This window comes from Hippocampus zosterae, chromosome 8 (assembly GCF_025434085.1).
Source record: "Hippocampus zosterae strain Florida chromosome 8, ASM2543408v3, whole genome shotgun sequence".
NCBI lineage: Eukaryota > Metazoa > Chordata > Actinopteri > Syngnathiformes > Syngnathidae > Hippocampus > Hippocampus zosterae.
Genome location: NC_067458.1, coordinates 5,600,957 through 5,620,994, shown reverse-complemented (window position 1 = coordinate 5,620,994; position 20,038 = coordinate 5,600,957). Strand labels below are relative to the sequence as shown.

At 39.8% G+C, this 20,038-nt stretch overlaps 2 protein-coding genes across 3 annotated transcripts in view; one reads left to right on the top strand and one right to left on the bottom strand.

Annotated features, from left to right (window-relative positions):
* Positions 1–19,463, top strand: part of LOC127605621 (collagen alpha-1(XXIV) chain) — a 130,579-nt gene extending 111,116 nt beyond the window's left edge. For both annotated transcript variants that reach the window (XM_052073292.1, XM_052073293.1), the window contains 14 exons: positions 1,999–2,106; positions 4,143–4,250; positions 4,370–4,477; positions 6,775–6,828; positions 6,947–7,009; positions 7,239–7,292; positions 7,421–7,456; positions 12,248–12,283; positions 13,593–13,619; positions 14,294–14,359; positions 14,527–14,695; positions 14,805–14,914; positions 16,552–16,785; positions 18,133–19,463. In XM_052073292.1, the coding sequence (XP_051929252.1) occupies positions 1,999–2,106; positions 4,143–4,250; positions 4,370–4,477; positions 6,775–6,828; positions 6,947–7,009; positions 7,239–7,292; positions 7,421–7,456; positions 12,248–12,283; positions 13,593–13,619; positions 14,294–14,359; positions 14,527–14,695; positions 14,805–14,914; positions 16,552–16,785; positions 18,133–18,279 (1,320 nt within the window). In that variant the 3' untranslated portion in view covers positions 18,280–19,463. The remainder of the gene's footprint in view (positions 1–1,998; positions 2,107–4,142; positions 4,251–4,369; positions 4,478–6,774; positions 6,829–6,946; positions 7,010–7,238; positions 7,293–7,420; positions 7,457–12,247; positions 12,284–13,592; positions 13,620–14,293; positions 14,360–14,526; positions 14,696–14,804; positions 14,915–16,551; positions 16,786–18,132) is intronic.
* mpl (MPL proto-oncogene, thrombopoietin receptor) overlaps positions 1–20,038 on the bottom strand; it is a 297,799-nt gene that overhangs the window by 106,686 nt on the left and 171,075 nt on the right.

The following is a 20,038-nucleotide window of genomic DNA, read 5'->3' as shown; positions in this document are numbered from 1 at the left end:
AAGAAACACCTTCTTGCACATCTTGAAACAGCACCACCACTTTTTTTTCAGAGTCTGTATTTCGGTTGAAGTTGCTTTTAAGTTTCTCTTTGCATTCCAAATAATTCTCATGGCAGTTATAGCTAAAACTTCTGTTGGTCGAACTTAGTGTGGTTCGGCATTAGCAGAACCACAATTTTTTTTTTTACTTCTTCACGAGAGTTTGAACACTAGCGAATGGCCTTTTCAAATCTTTAGACATATTTGTATGTCTTCCTCCAGATTTCCAAAGTTTAACTACCGGTAACTTTTCTCACTATTCCTTTGACAGTTATTTTGCTTTCCCCGTGGCTCCGGATCCAGCAAAGTCAGTGCAGCCATGGTTAAAATATGCAATAGCCAAGGAACTCAATGATTATACTGTGTATACACCAACGCTAATTAAATCAAACAATCCATGGGTGTGGAAACGTATCCTTGATAGTCGTTTCAACCTGTGTGTGTCGTCATGTACTGTATTTATATTATCAGGACAATTGGACACTGGCCACTATCTTGATTTCAACTGTCATTAGGATTTAAAAAGGACTTATATAATGAAACGGGTTTCATCTGACGGCTATCCCCAAATAAGAGAAAACTTCCGAATGGATATGCAAACCTGTGACCGCAACTGTGATTCAGCTGTAACCATGAATAGAATAAGTGTCCTGAAAATGTCTGGTCGGGTGGAACCAGGCAACGGTACAATTTACCAAGGTATTTGGTACGTACTGACAGGCTAAATGTCACGCTTTCTACATATAAAACTGGCAACGCACTGAAAGAGTGATTAGCATGTTTGCTTCACATTTCTAAGGGTTGGGGTTCACATCTTGGCTCTGTCCTTTCTGTGTGGCTCTGTCCTCACACATTTCAAAAGCATACTTCATAGGTTAATTGTCCTTAAGTGAAGAGTTTAGTGAGTTGCTTTTTGTCTATATGTGCCCTGCAAGTGGCCTGCGACTATTCCAAGGTGTTCCATGCTTCTCGCCCAAACAACCTTAAAGAGGTTCATAGTTGAAAGAAAATTGATAGCTGGATGTGTAGACACCTTATTGACTGTGGTGTAAATCCATGTAATCCTTTTGACTAATGACAATTGTGCACATAAAACACTGAATCAAACTAATAAATTTGGGCTTCTCCTTATTTGTTCTACATTTGATGGTAATGACAAAATGCCAGTCACAGTTTATTGGTTTGTTAACCCATTTAATCCCAAATTGTTCCCAGACATTTAAAAGTCAAAATAAGGTGTCATTGGTAGCCCTTCTAAGTAATCAGTAATAAAAAAAAAGTATAAGGTGCCAGAGTATAAGGTGCACATTTAATGATTGGCCTATTTTAAAACTGTTTTCATATACCTGTATAGGGCGCACCCAAATATAAGGCGCATAGAATAGAAGCTACAATAGTGGCTGTGGAACCACTAGATGTAGCTACGCCAAAGGGAATACAATACAATACAGCTTTATTTATATAGAGCCTTCACAACCGCTGAAGCTGTAACAAGGCGCTTTACAAACATTTAAAATACTATGTCCAAAAAATCTGAATATTGATTCATATGTAGCTCCCTCAGGATGTAGCATGAAGCATGACACTAAGTCGATAAAAATACAGGGTTTGTTCCTTGGCCAAAATACAAACGGCATTAGAAATCAATAAATGAAAAAACAAAAGTTATGAAGACAATTGATTCAACAAAAGGCACATACATTTCATGGGCTCAAATCCACAAAGGGATAAATATCCTGATAAGTCTTGCTTGTCTCCTTCTTCCTTCATTTAGTCAGTAGTTAACTATGCAAAGTAATTGTAATTTTAGGGGTGGGGTTGGTGGGCCTGGCTTCTCTTCACATGCGCTTAGTAGTCCAGAAATTATTCTAATGAAATCAGCTATTAACTTAATTTACAGAACATTTTCGGACAGGGAGTGGGAACATTTTGTCACATTAATTCTGCTATTATTTGCAGGGGCCATTTGGCTTACCTGGACCCAAAGGCACGAAGGGTTATCCTGGAGCTGATGGTCCTTCAGGACTCACTGGTTTACCAGGATTACCCGGAAAACAAGGAAGACAGGTACTTATGGATATCAGTGCACATTTTAAAGGCAATGACAATATGTGTACCGAAGATGATAAATGTTTATCATTGTAACATTGCTAAATCACTGGAGATGACTGCTTCAATTCATTCATAGAAATTCTGTTTAGTTCATTTAAGCATTCCTTATGGGTGTTATATAATATCACACTGGATCTGCTCGGGGACTATTTTTCTTCTGCAAATGTGGTCACCATTTAACAGTTTAGAGTTTAGCTTACAAATGAGTTTCAACGTCAAGAAAAATAACACAGCTTTGATTTTCAGTCAAGATTCCTTGCCATTTCCTTTTACATTTTAAGTGCAAGTTAACCTTGTTGATGAATGTGTCCGTGTGTGTGTGTGTGTGTGTGTGTGTGTGTGTGTGTGTGTGTGTGTGTGTGTGCAAACTTTATACGTACCGTAATTGCATGACAAGAGTAGATCAACACCCATTCGGCATGACCGCAGTATATCTCGTAGTTTAGTGTGTTTGCCAAAAATGAGCTATTTCCTTGTTAGTTCAAAGAACATGCCACTGCTGGTTGCATCTGTGATTGGCTTATTGGGTGTGGCCCGAAGTTCAATTCACCTATGTTAGTGGTGAAAGCTAGTTTTATTTCAAGATGTTAACATTATATAAATACCACGGGTAGTGTTGCTATTTCTTTTTTTTTGTAAATGAAATGTTTTTCATTTTTTACCAGTCAAAAGGAAAAAACCAACTACACGAATGCTATTACTTTTTGATTGAATGGTCAAAAGTGCGTAGGTGGAAATTCCGCCTCTCGGTGCAAATGGTTACCGCTCATAAGACACTGGACAACGCTAAAAAAAGATTAGCTTTTGGTCTCACAGATACTCTATGGCAGCATAGAACAATCCGAAGTGAATGAGGTTAACTTTACTGTACTGTCCAATGCAATGTAAGCCCAATGATGTCATTGATAGATTGTGCAAATTATGACATTAGATTCGGCGATTTTGCATTAAATGCAAAATATCAAAGGATTTCGATCCACTCCAGCAATTCGGTGTATACTCTAATATAGATACAGTGAGCGCTCAAGTTACGATCAACCAGTTTATGAGCTTTTCAAGTGACATTAAAAAAAATTGGATGAACTATTCCTCTAGGTAGACACGTTTTGTTGTGCAAACTGTCTCAGCATGAATGAGTGGCCAGATTGGTGCTGTGCTTCTGTCACTATTTAAACATCATTAGCTCTGCGCGTAACTCATTGCGATAGTATTTCTGTCTATTTTTTTAAACTCATAATTAGACCGCAGAATGATTTAAAGGTCACGGTTGTCTGTAAACATCCCAAAATCTCACATGAAACTTGATTTCTCCCTGCGGCAGCAAGCTGTTGTGTGCACTGCCGGAAAGTCCGCCTAACCAGATGATTTTTCCAATCACAATTCTAACAGCAGCTGCCTTAATGTCATTGTCGGGGCAAGTTTCCATGGATTGTTTTTCTTGCATTCCTATGAGGACCTTGGTCAAGGTTTAATTTAATCACATTCTCTAATTAAGAAGAGAGGCACTAACCATTTTGAACTAAAGAGCTTCCCAAAACCTGCACTTTAGAGGTTCACCTTACAAATTCCAAGCGTGTTCATTCGAGATTATCCTCTTTCATCACGTTGATCGAGGAACAGAAGCCTTATGCGAAGCGACAAACCACTCAATCTGTTATTCTAATATCACTCGCTTCATTTTGCCTCACCCCACTGCTGATGGAGCAGGAAACTGCTTTGGTCTGCAGCGTGAGAAAGCAGCACTGTGACAGGCAGTCCATTTTAGAGTTCACTTTTGGAGCCCATTATCAAGAAATATTATGACCAGCAGGAGAGGCCAGCAAACATCAACACCGTGGTTTAGAGCCACGCACATACTGCACAATGAAAATGTGCTAGACTGTAGCATGCCTAATGTTGATGAATCAAACAAATCCAATTTTTATTGCTACCTTTTAATGTAATGTACTTCACGTAAAATGGAAGTGTCACCTATTGTGGGCTGTTTTCAGGGCCACCGCGGCTCGGTGGGACCGATTGGTCCTGCTGGACATCCAGGTCCCCGGGGGAGTGTCGGACTACCAGGACCACCAGGAGAATCAGGACCACCGGGTCTGAAGGTGAAAATAACAGCAGAAATATTTAACCTACTTACTATATTTTGATTATTTACAAGATATGTTTTATGAAAATCGTCCCCTACATTTTGCTAACATTACCAATTCTTTTGTTGGTCCAGGGTGAGATTGGCCTGCCAGGAGATCGGGGGTCGTCAGGCCTCAGAGGAATGGAGGGGGCTACAGGTGACCAGGGAATGAAGGGTGAGACAGGACCCAAAGGGCAACCAGTAAGTACTTTTGATCTTAAGTTAAAGCAAAGTTGGTTTTAAATACCGCTGTGAATGCCTCTTATTTGCTCACGTTGAAAATGAAATTCATTCATTCATTCATCTTCCGTACCGCTTGATCCTCACTAGGGTCGCGGGGGGTGCTGGAGCCCATCCCAGCCGTCTCCGGGCAGTAGGCGGGGGACACCCTGAATCGGTTGCCAGCCAATCGCAGGGCACACATAGACGAACAACCATCCACGCTCACACTCACACCTAGGGACAATTTAGAGTGTTCAATCAGCCTGCCATGCATGTTTTTGGAATGTGGGAGGAAACCGGAGCACCCGGAGAAAACCCACGCAGGCCCAGGGAGAACATGCAAACTCCACACAGGGAGGCCGGAGCTGGAATCGAACCCGGTACCTCTGCACTGCGAAGCCGACGTGCTAACCACTGGATTAATTATTATTATTAAACCATTTTACATAACTATACTCTGTATATACCATATTTTCGGCAATATAAGTCACTTTGGAGTAGAAGGCGCACCTTCCATGAATGGCCTTTTAAAAAAAAATCATATATCGGTCACACTGCATTATAAGGCGCATAGAATAGAAGCTACAACAGTGGCTGCAGTTATGTTATATGTCCACAAGATGAAGCTATGCTCAAGAGAATACAATCCAATTATCTACAAAGAGCTTTCACAACCGTTGCAGCTCTAATAAAGTGCTGTACAAAACATTGACAATACTACGTCCAAGACGTCAGAAAATTGATCCATATATAAGGCGCATCAGATTATAAGGCGATCTGTCGGGTTTTGAGAAATCTGATTGCTTTTAAGTGCGCCTTATGGTGTGGAACATATGGTACATAAAGTTTGAGTGAGTTATTAATTGATCTGTTTTTAATAGTGCATAGCAGCATTGTGATTAAGTGGTTACCACATCTGCCTCACAGTTCTGAGGTTCTGGGTTGTAATCCTGGCACTGACTTTTGTTCGTAGAGTTTGGATATTCTCCTTGTGCTTGAAAGACTTTTCTTTGGTACTCTGGCTTCCACTCACATTCCAAAATTATGCATGCTTGATAAATTGAAGACTCTCAATTGCCCACTGGTATGAATATGAGTGTGAATAGTTCTTTGTCTACATGTGGCAAGCAGTCCGGGATGTACCCCACCTCTTGCCCTGTGATGCTACCACTTGGTGGCATAGAGGAAAACTGTAATGACGAGTGTAGCAACTGAAATGAAACATTTTGCAACAAAAGGGATACATACCCCACTGGCCTTGCTTTTCAGTATAATATGGCGAAAGCAACAATACTCTCAGTCACTTTAATGAATGTTATGTACACCGTAACATAATGTGATTTATCAGATTAAGTGAGACAAGCAGATAAGCTCAGCCTGTTTTGAGGCTAAGTGTAATCATACAGTCAGCTGATACAAAGAATTAGCATGTACACCTTTATTGTTGAATGAGTTGACACTGAATTAGTATATGTGAAAACAATTTTGTGTGCATGTTTTACACTGCAAATGTTTTTCTTCCATATACTGTACATGGTGCAAAAGTGCTCTCTAAATATAGCTTTTGGGGCTCAAATATTAACGCGAAAAGAAATGCTCTTCAGACATTTCCATCCTAAATGGATTCAAAAAAATCTTGAGAAGACCTCAGATGGAATTTCTCTTGGAAAGGCCAAGTTATGTAAGATCCTCACACTCCAGAGACCCGAAAAAAAGGTGTTCCACTTTTCTTATGTAACTTCTCAAAAAAAAAAACGACATTCATTCCTTTTCCTCTCTCTTCCCTCGTTTTCTCCATTGATGTTAATGTAACAGAGAGCAGACTTCAGCCCTCGGGTCAGATCCTTTTTCACTGTTTCGTGAATAGAGTTGCTTGGCCAACGTTGTTGGCTCGAAAATTGATCTGTCTCGAGGATGTGGATGACTTGCTGGATAAACATTGTGGCTGCCACCCTGGACGACACACAGACAGACCTCAGACAGAGTTGGGTGCAGGCACCGAATCCCGTACGAGTGTGTGCGTGGTTGTATGCGTAGTGAATTTTGGCTGGGACTTGTCTTGATCCAGACATTCACCATTCTGCATGTGACCTACTTATTTTAAAATTCAGAGAGGTTGTTTAAAGGACAGCATACGATGTTTCCAACGGGTTGGTGGTGACCTTGTGAAAAAAGGAAAAAAACAAAATCAGGACATATGCAAACTAATATGTAGGCTCCTTTTTTTAAAATGTGTAAAATCCCTCATTATTTAGATATGAATCTTGTTTCGCCAGGGGGAACCAGGTCAGCAAGGGATGCTTGGTTTGCAGGGCTTTCCAGGTCCAAAGGTAAAAAAAAATCCGCTCAACCATGGAAGTACAAAAGATGTGACAAAACTTGTTCAGACTACAAAATTCTTATATCTGTCGAGATATATATGACATGAAATATTCTCTTTTGCCTTAGGGTCCAAATGGTGATGTGGGATTGAAAGGTTTCCTTGGTCCAAAGGGCCCAATGGGTACTCTGGTAAGTTTTATCAAAATAATATGAAACTGACACCAAGATATTGACATGCAGGTATTCCGTCACAACAAGAGCTAATAGATGGAGAGTACTGTTCATAGACCCTGTTTTGACTCTGTATTGAGAAAGCCTTTGGTGTAACCAGAAGTATTGGGAACATTCTCCTTGCCAATCACTGCAACTTTCATTGCATAAAAAGAGATAAGCCATGTTTAAGACCAACTTGTTTCAGGGATTCGCTGGACCAGTGGGGCCTGAAGGAAAGATGGGGCCAATGGGAAAACATGTAGGTTATTATGTTTGATATAATTTATTATGTTCTGCCTTGCAGATAGATTTTATGTTTAAATCTTGTATGAACGAGATGCAGTGGTATTTGATTTTTCCATTTGTGTTTATTTTCCATTTCTACAGGGGCCGCGAGGTCCAAGAGGAAGCAGCGGTGAAATGGTAAGATCTGATTCCAACATGTAATCAAAAAGTCACAAATGTTTGATTACAACCGATACCGTGTGTGATTATATCATGATTACACTTTACTCAGCCATCATACTTGATGTCAGCAGCTTTCTCATTGCAAAATCACTCCTGCATTCATTGTGCAACCTCAAAGCAGCTTGTGGCTGTAAATTGAACTTTGGATGACGAAGACTGTGTTAAATGAAGCATGATTTTAAGATGGACCATAGTGGTATCTTATCTTAAATGTATTTTATGTGCCATTAGAATGACAGTGAAAGAAGCTCACTGTGCAGCCTTGCTGTATTTGCAGACAACATCATATGCAAGCACTGTTGCGATGCCTTGTGAAATTCTGAGCATGACTGGATAGTCACTTTATCCCAGTGCGTAGTAATGCAGAGATGAGTTCCCAAGCATTGGTCAGTTAGAATACACACTACAACACCGTGGTCGTAGAACGCCACACTTTGAAGTAATTGTATTTCTCTGTGATTGATGGTTTGAAATTGTACTCGAAAACATTTATAAATTCCAGCGGTGTTGAGAACGGACTTACCGGTACTATATCACACATTGGTGCCACATACCTGACACGCAGCCAAATACAGAAAAAAACAAAGACTTAGATGGACTCACTGGTCTGACAATGCCCGTCTCTGTGAAATTCACAATCCTCTGATCACAATAATAGCACACCAATCACACCAACCATCAGCCGTTGTTAGTTGTTGGATACTGCATGTAATAAATCATTCAATCAGTCAATCCCAATCGGTTGTTCACTCGCCTCGTGCCAAAACAGTTTATTAGTCTCACTCCTCCATTTAAATGAGGCAATCTTTACGGGCAAGGGATGTCAGGGCATTGTCATCGATAGGTGAGTTCCTGTGTTTAGAGACCGCACTTTTCTAGTTTGACATAGTTCGAGTATTCAAGATTTGCAGGTTTCCCTGTTAACAGAGCCAGCACTGTATACGCAGATGTGTATCCACAAAGTTTTTTTTTGGCATTTGGATGTTTGGTTCAAGCAGAGCTGGCATTTTTGTCAACTCAAAAATTAGCTTTATATAAATCAGATCCCAGAGTGGATACAGTAGAGCTCAAAACATTTCCCTTGCATTTCCATGTGTACAACACATAAGCAAGATTTCTGTGATGATGATGCGGTAGTCGCAGTTCTCACATGACTGCGCGCTACCAAAAACAACAAGGGGTAGACTGTCTTCAAACGCTCCTTATTTTGGTGAGCAATTCGTTAGAGGTAAGTGAGATTGGAAAATAAATAGATGATAATTTGATATCCTCCAAAAAGACTGTGCTTCCCACACCATATCTGTACTAGAATGTTTTTGAACAACAGCTGTTGTTTGTCTACAAAACATTGTGTTAGGGACTCGGATAAACCGAGTTTGGGAGGGGGATCCAAAAAACGTAGACAGAAACAAGGTCTCCGATGTAAAGACAATTTAATGTCTGAATCGAACCGAAAATAAGCGAGAACATAAAGCGCTGGTCCACAATGAGGACCAGGAGGTAAATCAAAAACGACTAACAAAAGGTGCTTGCACGAAAGAGCAAGAAAGGAAAGTAAAGCCCACCAACTACGAACGAAAAACAATGTAACACTTTGTACACGCACGAAAAGCCAGATCATCAAAATAAAATAGTACTTACACAAAAACTTGGTACCGAGAACTATGCGCGAAAACACGACGAGGTCAAAAGCCACTAAGTCAATGAACAATGAGGATAGCAATGCCATAAACAATACTCCCACAACAGGTGTAGACGTAGGAGTCCTTAAATAGTGTCTCTATTGATTAACGATTGCCAGCAGGTGTGCTAGGAAGACCGCTCATGCCACCTGCTGGCCAGACCGCAAAACCGAAACGTGACACATTGCACAAACATTTCCGGTGGTGCTCAATTAGTGGGTCATGACACAAAAGTGGGTCGCGTACAGCTCGTAAAAAAATTGCTAATATTCTTATATTGATATTTTTCTAGTACACTACAGAGGCACACCAAGTTCACATTTGGAGCATATTAGCAGAGCCACAGGAACGCTGCTTCACGCTTTAGCCACAAGTTTACCTCGTGAAAAAAATATTTCAGATCAGCCTCAAGCTAGCGAAATTACATGACATCAAACTGTAAACCTAATTAAAGCTATTAAGCAAATAGACATGTTTGTCACTACAGAACACACTGGCGAACAGATTTGACTAGAACTCCACAGAAAGACATGTTCCAACGTTTACTTGTTTTGTCATATGAAACAGTACCTGTTTGATAAACACTACAGAGGCACACCAAGTTCACATTTGGAGCATATTAGCAGAGCCACAGGAACGCTGCTTCACGCTTTAGCCACAAGTTTACCTCGTGAAAAAATATTTCAGATCAGCCTCAAGCTAGCGGGCATGACACGCAATTTGCTTTTGGCAGTCATGTATGTAAAATTCATTTGAAACAGTGTTAAAAAAATACAACACAATCCATTCTATATAGAAAGTGCTATTTTTAAACAAAAAGTGTTCTTCATTATACTTAACATCTATAAACGTGGGTCGTGACTTTGCAACAGATGGAAAATCCCTGAATCACAGTTTGACAGCTCTTGAGAACTACTTTTGTTATGTTTAGCATATAAATCACATGAGGTATGTTCAATAGTATCGACAGGCTACATTCACACTGTAGGACATGATGTCCAACTCAAAAATGTTTAAGGTCGATCTTTTTACTGCAGTCATTCACATTACGGAATCAAATCTAGCTTCAAATGCAAATGGCGCAGTATTTAAGGAATATGGCAAGCATGTCGGGGTTCGTCTCATTTCTGTATTTGCAACTTCCTCCCTCCGTGCGCCCCTCTTTGCATGTTAGTCCCTCCCACAAGAAATTCCAGTGAGGTAGGAGGAGGAAGAAAAGTTTGGGGGAAATTAGATGATTGATCATCACCGTCTTCATTTGGAGACATCTACTGTACTAAAGATGACATCACGTCATGGACGCAAGTCACAAAAGAACCGTCTGTTTGGCTGTATTATTACTCTCACCACAAATATCCATTTTATACTTTGTTTCAAGTGAAATTGGATTCACGTCAAATAAACGATGGTGAGTGGTCTCACAAACAAGCAGTGCATATTTAACGTTTGAGGAATTGTTGGCCGGACGAGCGGGACCTGAGTATCCTGACTTCAGATTAATTGGATACAAATTTAAATTCAAATTATATCATCCACATATGAAATGATCCCGGGTGGGTTTTGAATCAGAATTGTACCCTTCACATTGCATGAAAACACCAGATGCATAAATCTGTATTGTGATCTGAGATGTGAACATAGCTTAATTTAACTTTTATTTAAAAAAAAAATATATATACAGGTATATATATGTATATATATATATATATATATATATATATCTCCATCCATCCATCCATCCATCCATTCATTTTCGGAACCGCTTCATCCTCACTAGGGTCACGGGGGGGTGCTGGAGCCTATCCCAGTCGTCTTCGGGCAGTAGGCGGGGGACACCCTGAATCAGTTGCCAGCAGCATTGCAGGGCACACAGAGACAAACAACCATCCACGCCCACGTTCAAGCCTAGGGACAATTTAGAATGTCCAATCAGCCTGCCATGCATGTTTTCGGAAAGTGGGAGGAAACCGGAGCACCCGGAGAAAACCCACGCAGGCCCGGGGAGAACATGCAAACTCCACACAGGGAGGCCGGAGCTGGAATCGAACCCGGTACCTCTGCACTGTGAAGCCGACGTGCTAACCACTGGACTACCGGGCCGCTCTAGTATATATGTGTGTGTGTGTGTGTGTGTGTATGTATGTATATATATATATATATATATATATATATATATATATATATATATATATATAAAATTAAAAATTACATGACATCAAACTGTAAACCTAATTAAAGCTATTAAGCAAATAGACATGTTTGTCACTACAGAACACACTGGCGAACAGATTTGACTAGAACTCCACAGAAAGACATGTTCCAACGTTTACTTGCTTTGTCATATGAAACAGTACCTGTTTGATAAATAGGTCGCTGGGCTTACTTGTTTAAACTTTTATGTATTCTTTGTATGGTTCATTCGCAAGTGGTGATGTGACAGATGCATCGCTGAAATTTTCTGAATAGTGACCATTTTGAAAAGGCATACCTTACATACAGGGTTATTTTTACTGACAAACAGGAGACTCCTCCCTAGTTCTTACATGTGAAACAATGCGGTGTTCCACTTGGCGCTTGATACCGAGTCACGTCACTCAATCCTGCACACTGATTCACGGAATGAGGACTTTCATCTCTTTCTCCTCCTCTGCACTGGTGCACTGAGATATGCACCAGTTCGGTTGGGGTTTTTTGAAATGTATTTTTGAGAAAGCGGCATGATATGTTTGTAGGGAGCCCGATATGTGTCTGGTCCTTCTGTCATTTTTCAACAAAGAAAACGCATCTAGTTACCTCAATTCAACCTGGATAACTGAGAGTCTGTGCTGACACACACAAATAACACTGGCTTTTGTCACAGCCTCTTAGAGATATTTCAACCATTTTCGAGACAGGTTCGTAAAGTGGACAGCATATCGTGTTTTCAGGTCGCAGGGTGTATGAAAGGGTTAATGATACATTTTTCTTGTAAAACACAAACTTGGAGTATTGAATGTGAGGAGTGGTTGTTTTACTGTTGTTCACAGTTTTGTAACATTTTCACATCAATTTGCCATGTTTTTAGGGGCCCCAAGGACCACGCGGAAGTCCAGGACCCAGAGTAAGTTGGTTTCAATTTCAAATGTCAACATGAATTGCCAGGTCGTGCCACCAGAACATCTAGTAAAAAGTATGGAATTCGATTTAATACATTTCCAGATCTGGAGAAGCATGGAAAATTGAAACATTTGTATGGGCGATAAACATATGTTTCCAAGACTGCTACAACAATGCTCTTTTCTCTAAGAAAAAAAACTTGAATGTGGTAAAATACTTCAGAGAGTTAAGATGCCACTAAAACTCTATTATTTAAATACTTAGAGGAACGAGCAAATTACAAATCTGCCTCCCTTATCAGGATTTCCCTTGTCCAAACCGTAAAAACCCGACCACAGGTGCTTTTACTCAACTGGAGGCAACCGGAATACCCAGAAAAAACCCACGCAGGCACGGGAGAACATGCAAACTCCACACAGGAAGTCCGGAGCGGGAATTGAACCCTGCACCTCTGCACTATTAGGCAGACGAGCTAACCAGTGGATCACCAGACCGCTATTCTACCAAACAGACACTTTTAAAATCAACTCCACTCAAATGTATTTGTAGAGTACTTTCAAACAGCCATTGCTGCACACAAAGTGCTGTACATGGAGCAACTAACATATACAACAGCAAAGCAAAGCAACAAATCAGTATCAAAGACGGTAGAGAGCACCAAACAGTATAACTCAGATCATAATTTGGGTCATGCTGAGTCAAATGCCAAAGAATACAAGTGAGTTTTGAGGCGGGTTAAAAAAAATCAATGCAAACTCTACCATCAAGATGGAAAACTGGGATCTTGTGTTGTGTGTTGACTTGATGGCATGTACTGCCGCATGACATCAGTGTGTCATCAGAGCTATCATTGTCCTCTGCGCCGAACCATAGTCAAGGCTGAACCGACTGCATTTGTATTTGGCCTGGTCAACTGGTATACGTAACGCATTTCTCGGTCCAGTGACTTCAGCCACAGCGGTGAAAAACAGACAAATGAAAGGGATGTCATACTGGGACTTCACTCCATCCCATTTCTGTAGCAAACCATTTTCTATGCCACTCACGCTTGTAGCTGAGCGCACCCACTCCAAGTCCACACACTTGCTTAAGTGCATTCTTCTCTGGGCTTTCCTCCGCCAGTGTCCACAGTGTTAGCCACGCCCCAAACAAAACGAATGTCAGTCAAATTCAATGCATGCTAATTGGTTCCAAAACTCAGTTTTATACTGATGGTCAACCATCCAAAGAGTCTCCCCTTGCTTTGCATCTTAATCTAGTGTTGCTTCAGTATACATTTGTACCTCATTTTTTCATGTTTCTCTTTCCCATAGGGCCCCCCTGGTGCTCCAGGTCCTACAGTAAGTAAGATAAGAACATACCTGTAACCACACACACCAGAAGCAAAACCAAAACCATTTATAGGGTCTATGCAGTGCATTAAAACTACTTTCAGGTCTGCATAGCAAAAACAGAATGTTGTCAAACAGATGTACAGTAGGCTCTCTTTACAAAAACACACTGCATTTAACCGGAGATACCGTAGGTCAGCAAATGACTGTGAGACATGGAAAATAAAGTCTGGTTTTGTTTCATCAGCAGTAATTATATAGCTTCTGTGTCACGAACTGACTCACCTCATTTTGTGTGAAAACAAAGGTTCTCAAAAAGTGTGGTGCAGCAGAGCATTCAAACGCTGTGCCACTTAGACAGTCAATTTTTTTTTTTTACCTTAACAATTCATCACCAGACTTTGTTGCTTACAATCTTGTGAACAGACTTCAGAGATAAAATCAACAACCTTACTGAGATTTTTGCTGCTGTTTGTGTGGAGCGTACTTTGAATGATGAAAACTAGCCTTCGCGACCGCTTCCTCTTCGTGACATGCCAACCCCCCCCCCCCCCCCCATCCCTCTCATATAATTTAGAGCCCTTTATACCCTAAAAATGCATCAATTTAAAAAACTGATCTTTCAGATAGATTTGATAGATTTACATGTAATGGGAAAATAAATTGTGATATTGACCCTACAGAGGCAACTATATGATGACTCAGAATTCGACAGCATGTATGACTCCAAAGCTGCCCTCGGAAAAGAGGTGAGGTATTTAATTCATTCAGTAAAGGTTGACAGGGTGACAATGGATGACGAAGTGGTTTTATAAATACTTGAACATATTTAAATCTCATACAAATCTACTATAAAATAGTATAAAAATACTATAGCGAGATTGTTTTTCTTAATGCAAGTGTAATTTATGACCAGAGTTTTCAGAACGCTGAGGTGAGCTTACAAGAACAGAATACAGAGATTTTTAAGACCTTGCATTACCTGAGCGTCGTTGTTGAGAGCATCAAAAAGCCCGTGGGAACCAGAGAGAACCCCACTCGCATCTGTAAGGACCTGCTGGACTGTCAACACAAGCTAAAAGATGGTGAGAGCTGATTGACAGTTTGTTCGTTTAAACACTTGACTTCAACGTCAACCTCACGTTTCATTCTCTCTCGCTCTCTGTCTGTCTCAATGTCAATGCGGACTACAAGGGTGGTTCTGGATTGATCCAAACCTTGGCTGCACTTCCGATGCTTTCCAGGTCTTTTGTAACTTCACTGCAGGGGGTCAGACCTGTTTACATCCATTGGCCAAAAATAAGGTAACAATGAAATGCATGCATATTCCATCGTTTTTTTCATCAGCGATTTATGTTTATGAATGTGGGTACAGTGGTCAACTGGTTAGCATGTCTGCCTCATACTACAGAGTTGTAGGGTTTAAATTCCGGGCCCGGCCTTACTGTATAGAGTTTGCATGTTCTCCCTATCCTTGCGTGGGTTTTCTCCAGGTGCTCCGGTTTCCTCCCATATTCCAAAAACATGCATGGCAGGTCAACTGAACACTCTAAATTGTCCCTTGGGGTGAGTGGAAGCGTGAATGTATGCCCTGCGATTGGCTTGCAACCAATTCATTGTGTACCCCGCATACTCCATGAATTCAGCTGGGTTAAGTTCCATGACCTTCGTGAGGATAAGCGGATCAGAAAATGGATGAATTGATGGATAGTTCTAAAATCCAACTAAATCGATTAGCAAATTGTCCCTCCGAGAATAATAATCTCGAAACGGACCTGAAAATGAATAAATCGCTTGCTGAGTTCAAAAACAAATTCAAAAAAATAGTCCAAACAACCTACATCAATCAGAGTTAAAGTGATAAATTCTAAACATTAAATATAATGATAAATCAGAACTAAGTTGATAAATAGGGAAATGTATTGAAATATCCATTATGAATACAAGAGAAAATTGACACAAGACTGCCAGGGTGTGGATGTATATAATCCCGATACAAACCAAAAGTTGTAAAAATATCACGGTCAAGGGTAAAGTATGAGCCTTAATGGAGACTTCTTTCTTCTTGCTTTTTTTCTTTTCTGATTGATATAAAAATGATTTAGTAGATATAAACACATAACGAGGTCGGACTAGATTTTAGAGTTTTAGAGAGATAGAGTTTTTTTACTTCTTCCTACTCCCTTGAACATAATAACTGTGTTGAATGAAGACTGATTTCTTTCTTTTTACTTTTTTGTCTACCTTATTTTCTGTCAAATTATTACTGTATATGTTTTATGTTCAATAAACGAACTCAAACTAAAAAAAAAAAGATAGTTCTTTGCACAGGTCCCGCTTCAATACACAATGGACATATAGAGTGGATATACAAATTCTGCAGACTCCTGCCTTACTTTTTAGAACTTGGAGTAGTCAAGAAATCTTAAGTGCTGCCCATCTTCCTCTTTCTCAATGTGACGTCATCAGCTTCGGGGAGGGGAAGATGGGCAAGCACAAGATTTTAAAACTATACAATAAAACATCCTGTGCTTTTCAGCACCGCGTGTAGTGGGACATCATAGAACCTTGGTTACGAACCTATGGTTCTGTGAGTTCCAAATGACTTGCCAGAGTGTCAAGTCACTCAGAATCGTCATGTTCGCGCGAGAAAGTTTTGAAGGAATGTCTTCCGGGTGTCACACACCCTGTGTCACCTGGGGGTCACTAATGATGTTTGTTGATATGCATTCGTGGCCTGGGACTTCATAGAACAGCAATATTACTTTTTTTTCTGTTCCACTTAAATTTGACTGCACCTCTGAGTAACATTGATGCAACCCTGCTTTGCTTTGAAATTATAGAATAAAGAAAAACTTGAGGTACATGATTGCAGTCACCCGACAACAACATTTGTCAAGGCAGATTGAAGGCACCTCTGTCTGTGCTTTTCTCCCTGCAGATGGTGTTTGGTATAGGGAAAGTCCAAATGAAGTTTCTCCATTTACTGAGTTCTGAGGCCAGCCAGCACATTGGACTCCATTGTCGAAGAGATCATTCCAACAGCACCGCAGACAGCTTCAGCTCTCCTGGCCTCAAACCAACAGAGAGCAATGTTCGGTTTCGAGGCTGGAACAATCAAATGTTTGAGACCGACACTTTACTTGAACCATATGTGCTAAAAGATGAGTGCAAGGTAGGACTGATGAGGGATTCTGAAATTCGGAATGTCTAGTCCGTTATATAAATCATAGATGGGACTAAAAGATAGGACATCTGCCTCTTAATTCTGAAGTTTTGAAATCTTAGCTCTGACCCCCCTGAGAAGAGATTGTATGTTCTCTACATGCTTGCGTGAGTTTTTCTGCATGTATGTTAGGTTTACTGAAGACTGGTCTAAATTTGCATCTGAGCCAAAACAACAAACATGGGCCACCAGCAAGACTCTAAACAACATGAATATATTCTTTAAATTGTTATCATATTTTCTTTCTTTGAATAGGAACATAAAATATTGACCACTTTTATTATGGTTATTATTATTATTATTATTATTATTATTATTATTATTATTATTATTATTATTATTATTATTATTATTATTATTATTATTATTATAGTTTTGATTCATTCAATACATTGTCTTGGCCCTTAATTCCTAAATATAAAACTATATAGACATAGTTTATAGAATGACCCATTACAGGAAATATCAGGGTGTGAGGTCACCGAATGGATTAGAGGTGGCATGGTGGTTATTGATTAGCACGTCTGCCTCGCAGGCCTTCCTGTGCGGAAATTGCATGTTCTCCCCGTGCCTGTGTGGATTTTCTCTGGGTACTGCCACTTCCTCCCACATTCCAAAAACATGCATGTCAGGTTCATGTGAGTGCAAATCGTTGTTCGTCAATGTCGTCGGCCTTGTGATTGGCTGGCAACCAGTTGAGGGTGTCCCCCGCCTGCTGCCTAGCTGGGATATACTCCAGCACCCCTGTGAACCTCGTGAGGAAAAGCGGATTAGAAAATGGATGGATGAATGGATGAATTATTTCGAAAAAAAGGAAAATAAGATATTGTTCAATCAAAAAAAATTGGGGGGAATGTTTTTTGTGCGGGTCTCAAAACTCAGCACTGTGTTGTGCAAACAAACAAATAACATTGCTGATTATATCTATCGATCAATCGATAGATAGATAGATAGATAGATAGATAGATAGATAGATAGATAGATAGATAGATAGATAGATAGATAGATAGATAGATAGATAGATAGATAGATAGATAGATAGATAGATAGATAGATAGATAGATAGATAGATAGATAGAGAAAATAATTTACCTATAATCTTGAATGCCATATGCTATAATGTATTCTTTGTTTCTCGTTTTCGGACTTATACTGTGTAAGGCTATGTGTTCTATCTTATCACAAGACAGTTATTAAATTGCTATTCATAGCTGGTTGGCTGGTCTCTGCTGTATTTTAAATACGACTCCATTCATTAATGCCTTTCTCTTCCCTCCTCCATCCATTGTGTTTCAGATCCAAGATGGCAGCTGGCATCAGTCACATTTCTTTTTCCATACTCAGGAGAGTCACCAGCTACCTATTGTAGACATCGTGGAAATTCCAACACCGGGTCCCAATGTTCAGGGACATATTGAAGTTGGTCCTGTCTGCTTCCTTTGAAGCTAACATCGTCATCCTCTGCCCAGTTTCACATGATCCTCTTTGATTGGCTGGTTTTCTACCAAATGGTTTTACACCAAAGAGAAGTTTTAACTTTAAATCTGAATGCAATGTTTTCTGGAGATCGTGAGGATAAAATTCAGCTACTATCAGATAGTGACAGACTTTCATCGGCCCATTTAATTCATACAGACCGCCTATGCCAACAGATAGAAATAGCTTTATTTACGAACAGGTGTGTAAAATACATTTTTGCTTATTTCATTGTTTATCAAACAATGCTCAGGTTGGCCGTATTAATGAATGCATATTACCCCCTGATCAAACTCCCAGAGACACGTCCGCCTGCCCCAGACGCAGATCATCCTATGCAGGGGCCCATCAAAAAGTCCAAAACCTCTAAATAGGAGCACTGTACAACTATAAATCTATATGAGTGCAATAGCATGTTGATGTTATGAATTGACTTCCCTTCAAAGCCTTTGGACATTGTGATCATGATATTTTATTGTCGGTCCTACACAGTCGGACCTGCTCATCTTGACAGATGGTGCTCTACCTCTACCTTGCTTTCTCGAATGGTTCCCTTGAGGTTAGTTAGTCTTTGATCCCTTTGTGTATGTACCGGTTACATCAAGGTGGGTTATATTGTAAAAGTACTTATGTTGAGTTCGTTGCTTTTAATTTATGAACCGTTATTTAGTGCGCTACATATTATTGTAGCTTTGCCTATATGTGGTAGGTTCTTCAGGAGGATCCTATCATTGGTGCTGCAATACAGAGTCATCGGTAGGTTTTTGCATTTCCTGTGTATATTTTGCCATCATACTGTTATGTTTATTTATATCCTATTTCCATTTTTCACATTACTGTGCAACAGTAAGTTATACTCTCAGAGAACTCTTGGTTCGTCCACACTTTAGAGAGGTATTTATGTTTTCACGGTGTTTTCCTTTGTTCACACCTGCAACTGTTTGTTTATTACACTGATGCTTCAGTTTATTAAGTGGACTGGCAGCTACAATGGGCCAGAGTCAGAATTCATTTAAACACAGTCACCATATTCGTAACTTACATTACTTTTAGAAAAGTGTGATTTTATTAATTGTCCGCATAAATAAAATGTGGGTGCACATGTGTAAATAATGAATATGATGATAAATAAATGGAAATTTTATCCAACATTTTTGTGTCTTTAAGGAAATTAGCATACTGTATCCTGCACGTGGGCCATTTTTAGGGGTGTGTATCTTTCCAATTAAAGACTGTTTTATATATATATATATATATATATATATATATATATATATATATATATATATATATATATATATATATATTAGAGCTGTCAGTTATGTGCGTTTTTATTGGTATTAATTTAAATGAATTTTCACTGAATTATTTTTTTCTCGCGAGATTAACGCGGCATACGTCACAAGCGGATGTGATTTTCTCTTCCCTCTATAAATACACCAGAAACAAAACAACAAGCGTTCTGCAGAAGTCCCATGTCCGTTTTGCCAGCAATGGCAGCGGGAGACACCGAAAACGGATACTTAGAGTTTATGAATGGAAAGTTTATTTTAAAAGTTGCCAGATTGCTCCACTGATAAGACCAAAGTTACCTGTTCTTCTCTCTCTGTGTATCATACAGGTATACGATGTATGCCACTGACGCGATTGTTACTTGTTTGGAACTATTTTGTGTGGAAGGTTACAGCGTTCCGTGTCCATATAAATAGAACGGGTGGAGCTTCTC